Source organism: Bidens hawaiensis, unplaced genomic scaffold (genome assembly GCF_021521415.1).
Source record: "Bidens hawaiensis isolate Kalapana, Puna unplaced genomic scaffold, B.hawaiensis_p1.1 tig00028346_1, whole genome shotgun sequence".
NCBI classification, from domain to species: domain Eukaryota; kingdom Viridiplantae; phylum Streptophyta; class Magnoliopsida; order Asterales; family Asteraceae; genus Bidens; species Bidens hawaiensis.
In genome coordinates this window covers 235,925-247,802 of record NW_027494632.1, presented here as the reverse complement: position 1 = coordinate 247,802, position 11,878 = coordinate 235,925, and the positions used below count along the sequence as shown (strand labels likewise).

Genomic DNA, 11,878 nt, shown 5'->3' with positions numbered 1-11,878 from the left:
GTCAGAAACAACCTTAACGCGTCGCGGAAAGAACTTCATTTCTAAGCGCGCCGCGGGAAGAATCACATTTCTTAGCGCGCCGCGGGAGGAACTAAAATTCCTAGCGCGCCGCGGGAAGAACTATAATTCTTCGCGCGTCGAGGGATGAACTACGATTCTTAGCGCGCTGCGAGAAGAACTACAATCCTTAGCGCGTCGCGGGAAGAACTACCGTTCTTAGCGCGCTGCGAGAAGAACTACAATTCTTAGCGCGCTGCGAGAAGAGTTCGTCTCGCGTATCGCTGAAACAGGTGGTCTTCACGCAGGATTCCTTGTAAGGGGTCTGGCGCGTGGAGCTGCGCAGACAACCTTAGGCGGGAAGGAACAAAGGACAAGCAAAGAGTTAGAAGAAAAAAAAAAGAGGGAAACCAGGCGTAAGGGCGGGACGGCGACAAGAGGGAAAAGAAGGCGGAAAGAGAGAAGGAAGAGGGACGGGACGGCGGAAAGAAAGAGAGAGATAGAGGCGGGAAGGAAAATATATTATTATTATTAAAAATAAAGTATAAGTATAAATAAATATTAAATCATAAAAGAAAGAGATCGGGTCAGAGAAACGGGTACCTGGGTCGGGTCGGATCGGGGCAGATGTCACACGTGGCAGCTTTAAAGGATGCAAATCCAAGTTCTACTTTTGAACTCATAACAGTCCCCCCGGGGTTCATTAATGCAAATCGTAGTTCAACAACTGAAACTTTTTGTAGACTTTTTGTGTGTTTTGATGGAGTGAAGAGGGGTTTTCTAGCTGGTTGCAAGAAGCTGTTGTGTCTTGATGGATGTTTTTTGAAAACGTTCCTTGGTGGTATGTTATTGGCTGCCATAGGAAGAGATGCCAATGACCAAATGTACCCATTGGCTTGGGCGGTAGTTGAGGGTGAGACCAATGATAGCTGGGAATGGTTTATGGATCAGTTAGGAAGATGTTTAGACATAAATGACGGTGGGAATGGTTGGACACTCATATCCGACCAACAAAAGGCATGTTGCTAAATGTTGTTTCGTTATTAAATGTTAATACTAAACCTTGTTTCATTAGTAAATTTCGTTTCACTAATGTTTGCCATAAATGTGGCAGGGATTAGTAAATGCTGTTTCACTTGTCTGGAAGAAAACTGAGCATAGAAATTGTGCAAGACACATATTTGCTAATTGGAAAAAAAAAAAGAACAAAGGTGAAGATCTAAAGGAGGTATACTGGAGAGCAGTTAGGTCATATTGTGTGGCTGATTACAATGAAGCTATTAAGGAGATGACAACACTATCATCTGATGTAGTAGAGGATTTCTTGAAACAAAATCTGAAAGGATTTACAAGGTGCTTTCTAAGCAATCAAACAAAATGTGATGTCATAGTAAGCAATATGGCAGAGACATTTAATGGATACATCATTCATGCCAGATCAAAACACATTATCAATATGTTAGAGGATATCAGGGTCCTCGTAATGACTAGGTTGAACGATAAGAAGACAAAAATGTTACATGAAGATGTGATTGTGTGTCCTAGGATTCAGTTGAAGCTTGATAAAGAGAAACAAAGGGCATATTACTGTGAAGTTTTCCCTTCATCAATCAATGTGTTCCAAGTTAACCATTATAATAATGATGTTTCTGTGGATCTGCTTAGCAAGACATGCACTTGTAAAAAATGGGATTTAACAGGTATACCATGTAAACATGTGTGCGCAGTGGCTGGGTTTCTGAGAAGGAATGCCGAGGAATTTGTTGATGAATGTTACCACAAAGACGAATACATGAAATCCTATGAATTTTCAATTCCTCCTTTGCCTGGTAAAAAATATTGGCCGTGTGTTGATTACCCTATGGACCCACCTCCAATTAAAAGTGCTCCTGGCAGACCAAAGAAAAATAGGAAGCGAGATCCACATGAGGATCCCAAGAAACCGGGAAAACTTACTAAGCATGGGGCACAAATGACTTGTGGTATTTGTGGGGGAACGGGCCATAATAGGAAAAGCTGCAATGGAAAAGGTAAAGAGACAGCAGAACCGGCTCCTAAGAAAGCAAGGGGTAGGCCAAAGAAGACAATAATCCAGGCAACACGGGAGTCACCTGGGCAAGCAACTCAGGCAAGCCAAGTGATTCCATGTCAAGTAACACAAAGATCAAAGGGGAAGGCTGCAAGGGGAAGAGGAATGACAAGAACAGGGGGAGGGCTGCATATTGGTTTTTTTATTTCAGTTTAAGAATGCTTTTGCATATTGTGTTTTGTACGACTTAGGTACTTCTGGTACGACTTATGTAACTAGATAATGTATAACAAATGCTATGTTGCCGCATTTTGTTAAAACTCTGTTTGGTTGCAGCATCTAATGTATTTTGGCAACTTGTATTTTCGTAGTTTGGAAACCTATGTAACTTGGTAGTTTGAAAACTTATGTATTTTGATTATCTTAGTAGTTTTTTATGATGATCAGTTACTTATGGAAACTTATGTACTTAATTTGATCATTTAAATAGTTTTGAAATCATGTTATGATATGATAATTTTTACTGCAAATTTAAATTCAGCCTTAATGAGTTCGATCGAGCCGAACGCAAATTTAAATTCAGCCTTAATGTTTTCACCTCAGGTTCGATTCATGTTGGTGCACTTTTTTGCAGCTATTTATTTGTTCTTTTGGACTTATTTTGCAGCCATTTGTTTATAATATTTGTTCTTTTTTGCAGCAATTCGTTACCGCCTAAATTCATGTCGTTACGCAGCCGCACCGAGCATTTTTTTTGTTTGTCATAGGTGTTAGTGCTGAGTTTTTTGTTGCTGAGTTTTTTCTAATAATTTTATAGTTTTGTTTTTTTTTTTGCTTTTTTTATGTCATTTAAACCATAACAAACGTAACTGAAGCCAATCAAATCCGCGTCGGATTGCAGCTGCAACACGCAAGTTATTTTTTTCTTTCGCTGCGAGTTTTGTCGCTAAATTTATTTGTCTTTAGTTTCGTTGCCGTCGGTTAGCAGCCATAAAGCATTGGTTATTATTATTCGTCGCACTTTTTTCCGTTTTTAATTAAACGGGCCTGGTCATCTGTGTTTTTTAGTCACTATAGGGACTGCACACGATATTCAAGATTTTGTCAAAATCTCAAATAAAAGAATACATGTATTCAAGGGAATTTTGTTAATCTACACAAATGATAAGGGAATGAGTTTCTATCTACACAAATGGGCCAGGTAATCAGTGCAGCACCCATGGCTCAAAAAGTCATTTGAATATGATGTTCAAAAGTTGGATTCTCAGATGTTCAAACTTTAGAATAAGTGATAAAATTCTTTGTAACATCATTAAATTTGTATTAATCTAAGTTCTTTGCAACAATTCAAGCAACAAAAGATTCAACGAAAATTTAATTAATAACCATAGTTTTAGTACAGCAATTTGAACAACCATACATTAGTAACAAAAAAAATTCATTAACCATAGCTCTCACTAAAATAACCACCCTATTACCAAAACAACAATTACTAAACCTAAAACATATTGATCCATCCTGTTGGACTTTGTTTTTAGTAAATGCTCTCTCAATTTTTTGTTCTCTTCTTGCAATATCATATTTTCCAACTTCAAATTTTGCATCTTCATATCTTCAAATATCGTGATTGCAATAGACATTTCCACCCAAATCTACTTTGAAGATTTTAGGGTTTCTATTGCCTTTAAATGTAGAAAACGATGATGTAGAAGATGAGTTCATTTCTTCGGTCGATTCATTGATTCAAATGGTTCAGTCAATGGCTTTAAGTTTTAGGGTTTCTAATTGAAGCTTGAGAGGGATAGAGATTAGGGTTCAGTGATCGATCGTCAATGTTTATGTTGAGGTGTTAAAAGGGTTGTGTGTTTCCACATGTTAAATACAATGATAAATATAATATATTTACACATCAGCGGGTCCACATTACACGTCATCCGTCCAGCTCAGCAAACACTAACAGTGTTAAAGTTCTTTTAACGGGGGATTGTTGTAGGAAAATATATTGAAAGTTGGGATTGCTAGAAATTACATTTGAATGGGCTAACCACCGACCAAAAGGTGAAAGTTGGGATTATTAAAATCCAATATCCTTGTAATAATAATAATTGGGAGTCTATTTCTGTGTGTAAGCTTTCTTCTCATTTCCTTCATTTCACCACCAGCTTCAAAATTTCAGACCAAATTATTTCATTTTATCTCATTCCTCTGTACTGTTGATTTTTATTTACTAATGGAGTACGAAAGGATTCATAATCACAAGCTTCAGGTACTTACTACTCTTCTCAATTCCACTCAAACAAATAATTTCACCAGTTAGTCAGTCAGTCCATGGAATCAGTAGCCTCTGTTTCTGTTCATCATATATTATATTATACACGCAATCAATCAATCGCCATACAACATATCAGATTCAATTACAGATTGAAGGCTTATTATTATTCTGTTTGTCATTTGAAGCTCGTATTGCATTTGTTCAATTGTGTTATGGATTATTTGATTCAGATCAGGTTTAACTCGTTTGAAATTTCATATGTTCATCTTTCTTCTTCTGGTAATTTGATCCGGTTAATTGATTATTTGTAGATCGTTTATCGGTTTTGCTTATTTTAATCCGGTTAGTTACTTTGTGATTTGTAGCTCATAATGGGATGAGATCGGTACAGTGCCAAAAAATACCGATACGGAAAACAAGTAAAACCTTATACCGAGTGCTATACCGATTTTTTCGGTTCAGTACTGGTACCGGTACCATTGAAAAAACAAATACCGGTACCGATACCAATTGTGTTTGGTCGTGGCTGTGGCTCATAGCTCACTTGATAAAAGCTCGAATAAAGCTAGCTAAAAAAACTTGATTTGAAACAACATGAACATGAGCCAAGCAGGCTCATTTTTGTAACCGAACCGAGATCAAGCCAAGCTCGTCTCGTTGGCTCGCTCTTAGGCTTGTTTAACTTCAAGCTCGAGTTCCAGCTGAGCCGAGCTGCCTTGTTTAATTTCGAGCTCGAACTCATGCTGGCTCGACTCGTTTACAGCCGTATATTCTGTAAACAATGCTCGATCAAAAATTGATTCAAGCAATTGAAGATTTGAAAATCTTTAAAAGAATTCTCTTATTGTAGTCCGGTTAGTTTGTGATTTGAAGTTCATAATGTGTTCATTTTGTTATTGATTTATTGCTGGTTTAATTGAATTGTAGGTTGGGATAATATCTCCAAGTAAATTGAGAATGAAATTGATGGGCCAGAGGAAGAAAGATGGAGGATCAAAAAACAATTCAGCAAGAACATCTTCTGCTAAACTCGAAGATGCCGAGTTTGTTAACAGCAGCTTGTTATCTTCAAACTCTGGAGTTTTCGATGATGAAGGTATGCAGTTCAAATTTGTCTTTAAACAGTTAATCTTTTACTTAATTGTTAGCTTTAAACTTTGAAATTATAGAAATTTGAGTGTTAACTAATTATAGTTTTTGTAATGTTAAAAAGTGTATCCAAACACTCCATAACAATGTGGACCATCTTGGATTGATGTCATCATCATCTTTACCTTTTAGTAAAGTGTATTTTACAAGCCAAAGATAAGCTTTCCATGAATGCAAATTCCTACTGTTTTTAAACAACAATGACATTGACATATGCTTAATAAGTTTTTGAATCATAAATATGCATTTGTGGGCCTGAAACTGCAGTTTCTAGCATGGGGATTTCATCTGTAACATTCGATAATAAAGAAAGTCGTGTGAAACCGCACCAGTTTCAAAAAACGGATAGTGGTAATTCAAGTTCGGTTCATCCAGTAAGATCATTAGAAGATGATAATCTTGATTATGATAGCAATGCCAGCTCATCCAGCTTCGAGTTTCATAAAGCCGAGAGATTAACGCATAATGCCATTTCAAGATCCTTGTTGAGACCCATGTCTTCAAAATGGAATGATGCTGAAAAGTGGATAATGAATAAGCAAATTATTCAGACTCATAATCCAAAACACACTATGCAAAACCGAGTTAACCGGGGAGGGACTGTAAATGTGAGTAAAGGTTCTTCTGAGCCTTCCATTAAACGGGTTGACTTTAGTCAACCCATGTTACAAACGGGCCCAGACAAGTTTTCGTTTACACCCTCTAATCCACACCCCGTTTCCGGTCAAACAAATGAAGCGAGCGAGCCAACCGATACATGTCTTGAAAGTAAAGATCTAAAAGAAATTGACACCAGGGATTCATCGTGTGGCGAAGGTTCAAATGAGGATAAAACAGGTAATAGTTAGCTTGTTAAATATGATTTAAACTCTATTGTTTCAATGCTAATTTATGATTTTGCATAAATCTTGGAAAATATATCTACCTTGTGGATAAAACAGGTGATAATTAGCTTGCTAAATGTGTTTAAAGAAAACTATATTGTTACAATGCTAATGTTTTTACATAAATTTGGAAAATATAAATGTAACATGAGGATAAAACAGGTAATAAACTAATAATTAGTGATTGAAGAAATATATTGTTACAATACTAGTTTATGTTTTTTGCATGAATCATGAATAAATATATCTAACAAGTATTGATTATAAAATAGGTTGTCACGAAGTTAGAGCTGTTTCAATGCGCGACATGGGGACCGAAATGACTCCGATCCCAAGTCAAGAACCGTCAATGACATCGACACCCGTGGGGTCCACAACGCCACTTCGTAGTCCAAATTCTTCAATTCCATCTACACCTAGAGGTGGACCAACAACCACACCTGTACAACACACGGTTAGTGACTGCTCGGTCAACCCAAAAGAGTTGACTGATCAAGAAGTCAAACTTAGGACCCGAAAAGAGATCTTACACCTTGGGATGCAGCTCGGGAAGATGAACATTGCTGCTTGGGCTAGTAAAGAAGATACCGAAAAGAAAACATCGCATGTTGAACGTGAGAAAGAGAACGCGGCTGAAGAGTCTTTGAGGATTGAATTTGAGAAACGGGCTGCTGCGTGGGAGGATGCTGAGAAATCTAAGCACAATGCAAGGTATTTATTTGTTCATTTTTAGTAATTTTTTTTAGATTTGTCTCGTTTAACTGTGGTTGAATTGTTGTGTTTAGCTTTGTACGTGAAGAGATCAAAATTCAAGCATGGGAGAGTCAACAGAAGGCCAAACTTGAAGCTGAAATGAGAAGAATAGAGGTAAATTTGATTAGTGATTTTCTTGTTTAAATGGTATCATGGGTTGGCAAACCTGATCTGTAACTGAAAAAATCGAAACAGCCGAACCCAAACAAAAATCGATAGTTTGGTTTTATGTTTTCCTAAAAATCGAATTTTTTTGGTTTGGTTTCATTTTGCATGTAACTAAAACCCAGAAACGAACCAAATTTATGAACTTTCATTTTCAATTTTGAATGTTAAGTAATTTATAAAAATTTAATAAATAGCCCAAATGTATAATAATCACTTAATGATCAATTTTCAAAAAGAATTAGGCCTGAATTCATTGTTTTGGACCATTTTTTTTTGGCCCAAAAATTTCAACCAAACTGGTAAAACTGAACAGAACCCATACAAGAAACCGAAACAGTTGTTAAGATCATAAGTTACTAAGTTAACTTTTGCATAGTGGAAGGTAAAATTGTACTCATAAAGTAGTTGGTATTTATTTATGTTCAGGCTGAAATTGAACAAAGGAGAGCTCATGCACAAGCAAAGATGTTGAAAAAGATTGCATTGGCAAGGCAGAAATCAGAGAAAAAAATGGCGGCGGCGGAAGCCCAGAGAAGTAAGCAGGCAGCACGGGCGGCTGCACAGGCGGAATACATCCGACAAACAGGCCGCATTCCGCCATCGTCTCCTAACAGCTGTTGTGGCTGGTCATGAAATAGTGTGTAACTAGTCTGGTCTGGTAGTTTGTGGTTTTGCTTGACTTAAATTTCTATATAATATCTAGTTTGGAAATTTTTGCTAGTGTTAAGAGTTATTCTGGTCATCTGAAAATTTTGAACTGAATTTGAAAGTTGAAACCAATTGAAGCAAAACCAAATTATATTCAAAATTATACACATATAAAATACCTTTTTAACAGTTATATTTATATATATCGGGATGAATATAGGGGAATGTTAATGTAATACTTGCATTTATAATTACTCTACTTGATTCTCACGTTTAGCTCGTTAATTTCATTTGTATTTGATCCAAACCATATATATATCAGGAAGGATATGGTACAAATGAATTTTAGCGTGGCATAATAACAATTACTTTTGTTCATTTTGTTACATATAGAAAAGTATTTTTTTTTATTTATTCTTATAATATTCTAGTGCAATAAAACTAAAGAGGGTAAAGGCATAAAGCCGATAGTTATGGTAAATAAATTAAAAGTTATATGTATAATTTTAGAGGAGAAAAAATAAAATAAATTAAAATGAAATAAAATGTTTTAATATTATTTATAGATTAACGGGCAGATACTTAGAATGGTCCCTTTTAGGGTAGTGGTCAGTGTGAAAGAATGGGAGGCATGTGGGCTGCTGTAAATTCAACAAAAGATATTTAATGATTTTTTAAAAATCCTTTTTTGACCGCCTACAATGCCCTTTGACTACGTTTTTCAAAATTTCATCACGGAAATCGTTTTTAGGATTATCCATAAAAAAATTATATTTTTTATGTACTTGATAAACAAAACGTGGAATAAGTTTTAAACAGGTAGATTGATGCAACTAATAATTTGTTGTAACTTGTAAATTTGTAATTTGTACTCTTGGGGCTAAGTGCTTGCTACTCCCGTTGTGTTTTAATAAATTGGTCTAGTGGTAGGAGGGATTCCCTTCTTTGGTGGATGCCCAGGATCGAACCTGGGCTGTGGTGGTGTTATATATATATATATATATAGGTGTTTAGGAGTTTAAGAAATAGCCAATTTGCCATTCAAAAAAAAGTAAATTGGTCGTTCAAAAAAAGTAATAGTTAATATAACAATGATACCTTGATTGAGTACCTATGTTTCGTATCCTGTTGCTAAGGCAAATTCTATTCACACACCATCTAGCTTATTAACTAGGCTTTATTTACACACCATTCAATATACGTTTCGTATACTCAGCATATGACCCGTATGCTGAAATACTTTTTCAGACGTCATACGCTTCGTATGTTATACGGTTCATATGGCTTTTGCATAAACAATACGAATAATATGAAAAGCATACGATTCATATGAACAACTTTTAAGTAAAAGTAATAAATGCTTCGTATAAAAAGGATCCATTTTGTATAGCTTAAATACGAATCATCTAAAATGTATACAGTTCGTATTTGAATGTGTAACAAAATAAGTTTTCCTTATAACATCCGTCTAAAACAAACACAATAATAAAGATATAAAAGTCTAGTACATTTATTGTAACAGATTCTTTAAGCAAAACGTCAAATAATATTATTTATCGTCAAAGTATATATTAGGGTACGTTAACTAGTTGACAACGTTGTTGTTTAATGTTTATAATATCAAAAACTTTTATATGCATCAGTAAACTTTAACTACATCCATTCAAGGTTGCAAAAGTCGTTAGGCGCTCCCAGGGCGGTTGACTAAGGAGTTGAGTGTACTCGGTCTAGGCGGGGTGTACTCGGGGAGTACTCGGACATGGTATTTTATAAAGAAATTCATTTTTGGAGATTATATATATGTCAAATATGAAAAGTTTACTAAATATTATACAAAATATAAATGAAAAATACAAAAAATAATCAATAACATGTACATATTAGTTCAAGAACATGTCTCAGTTGATGAAAGATGTACCTCAATCGTATTTAAATAAGAGGTTTGCGAGTTTAGAACTTCAAATCGGATGATAACAATGGTGGTTGCGAGTTTAGAACAGAAATTAGGCGGCGTCTTAGCGTGAAAAGGAAAAAAAAGCAGTGGTGGGCTCTTGGAGAAATTTAGTTTTCTAATAAAAGTCAACATTTTGTTAAGACCGAGTTGGACCGCCTAGCCTGAGTAGAGCCGCCTAGGTCCGAGTTGGCCCACCTAGGACCAAGTTGGACCGCCTAGGGCCGATTCCGAGTTTTTTGACCTTAGAGAAGAAAAGCAGTGCAGTGAAGTACTGAGGAGCGCCTAAGCGCCGAGTACTCGGCCGCCTAGGCCGAGTTTTACAACACTGCATCCATTTTTTCTAAGTACTAAACTCACATAGTTGGGTCGGTTTTGGGTTTGACCTAAAAAATACGAAATCATGAAAATTTTTCTAAGTACTAAACTCACATAGTTGTATAACAAATACATAAAAATATAAACATTAACATTCATCAAACCCCAACATAGTTGGAAAAGGAAAATACTACTACATCCATCCAAATTACTAGAATCAACACATACAACAAAAAAGATAACGTTTACGTGTGTCAACTTTAAAAGATAAACCATAATAGCTAAATTGTGCATTTATCATACTAGGTATCATCATAAACCAAGATCCTCGTCACTACCATCACCAAAACTACCTTCATAACCAAAATCATCATCATTGTCACCTCTATCTGTAACATCCTAAAAATTTTAATGATGAATAAAGGAAGTTATGTTTAGTGATTTCGCGTAATTAATTAATATCGGGTAGGGGGCGGGTCTTGGACGTGGATTAATTGAGATGGGTTAAATGAGAATGGGATTTCAGGGATATAAATACCCCCAAAATCCCAAAATATCTTCATTTTCACCAAACTCCCTAACACCCCAAAACACACACACACCACACACATACCGCCGCCGGCCGGCCGAGCCAAGGGAAGAGTCGGGCAGGTCCGAGAGAGAGAGATTAGTGTACTAGCAAGTAAACGAGATCCAAACAAGCCCAAAAAGGTATGATTCTTGATCTTTGAAGTTTAAAGATCCAAGCTTTTTAGTGTATAAGCAACCGAAAATGGTCGGGAAGCGTAGTGGGTGATATTGAACCATAGCAAGGGTGTTAAAATCGCTTAAAATGCTGGAAAGAAACCGAACAGCGGCTGTCTGGGCAACTTCGCCTGCATCTGGGCAACTTCGCCTTCAAAGCGATGAACTTCGCCTGCAAGCTAAGTTCGCCTGATGAACTTCGCCTGCAAGCTAAGTTCGCCTGATGACAACTTCGCATGAGGCCAAGTTCGCCTGATGACAACTTCGCCTAAAGCCAAGTTCGCCTGATGACAACTTCGCCTAAAGCTAAGTTCGCCTAAGGTTTAACTTCGCCTAAAGCTAAGTTCGCCTAAGGTTTAACTTCGCCTAAAGCCAAGTTCGATTAGGAAGTAAACTAAAAATCTAATGAAAAATGTGTTAAGACAGTTAATGGAAATAAAATTTTTCCAAGCTGACCTGGCAGCTCGACCCCAGCCAGGGGCTCTGCCCCTTGGACCCTGCTAGGGGCTGCCGCCCCTAGACCCCGCTGCCAGGGGCGCTGCCCCCGGACCCCCGTTCGTTGTGGGTCATATAAAGATAGACATACATTATGAGAAGTGATAGTTAATTGATACGTATACTTGTTATACAGTCAGCCGTGCACAACTGAAGAAAGGAATTACGATTAACGGTGAACGTAACCGTGTTCAGGTGAGTTTCTAGCCCCATTCCTTGTTATGTTTTCGGGGCTGTGTGCATACTTGATGTGTTGTTAATACATTTATCCTAAGTGATAAGTGTATGCCCTATGTGATATATGTGTTATGTAAGAATGATTGCTTGATGGTACGTGAACGATCTTCGAATATTGCACGTACTGTCATGTTGTAATGCTATGTATAAGGTAAGTATAATATGAATGCTTATGCGTATGAACGTGATAGAGATAATAAAAGAAGGAAATAATGATGTATGGTCGTATGGTT

The 11,878-nt window shown here is 36.7% G+C and overlaps 1 protein-coding gene across 1 annotated transcript; it reads left to right on the top strand.

The window, feature by feature from the left end:
* Nucleotides 1-4,256: 4,256 nt before the first annotated feature.
* Nucleotides 4,257-7,953, top strand: LOC143576933 (uncharacterized). Its single transcript, XM_077060908.1, has 6 exons — nucleotides 4,257-4,292; nucleotides 5,226-5,394; nucleotides 5,715-6,284; nucleotides 6,604-7,042; nucleotides 7,117-7,198; nucleotides 7,679-7,953. The coding sequence occupies exons 1-6, from the start codon at nucleotides 4,257-4,259 to the stop codon at nucleotides 7,883-7,885; spliced, it is 1,503 nt and encodes a 500-aa protein (XP_076917023.1). The 3' UTR covers nucleotides 7,886-7,953.
* The last annotated feature ends 3,925 nt before the right edge of the window (nucleotides 7,954-11,878 follow it).

What these genes read in the sequence shown, in the direction of transcription:
- LOC143576933 (XM_077060908.1), top strand. Translation starts at nt 4,257, where the DNA reads ATGGAGTACGAAAGGATTCATAATCACAAGCTTCAG. An exon ending in TGGAGTTTTCGATGATGAAG is followed by an intron (nt 5,395 to 5,714) that starts GTATGCAGTTCA and finishes CTGAAACTGCAG; the next exon opens with TTTCTAGCATGGGGATTTCA. An exon ending in CTGAAATGAGAAGAATAGAG is followed by an intron (nt 7,199 to 7,678) that starts GTAAATTTGATT and finishes ATTTATGTTCAG; the next exon opens with GCTGAAATTGAACAAAGGAG.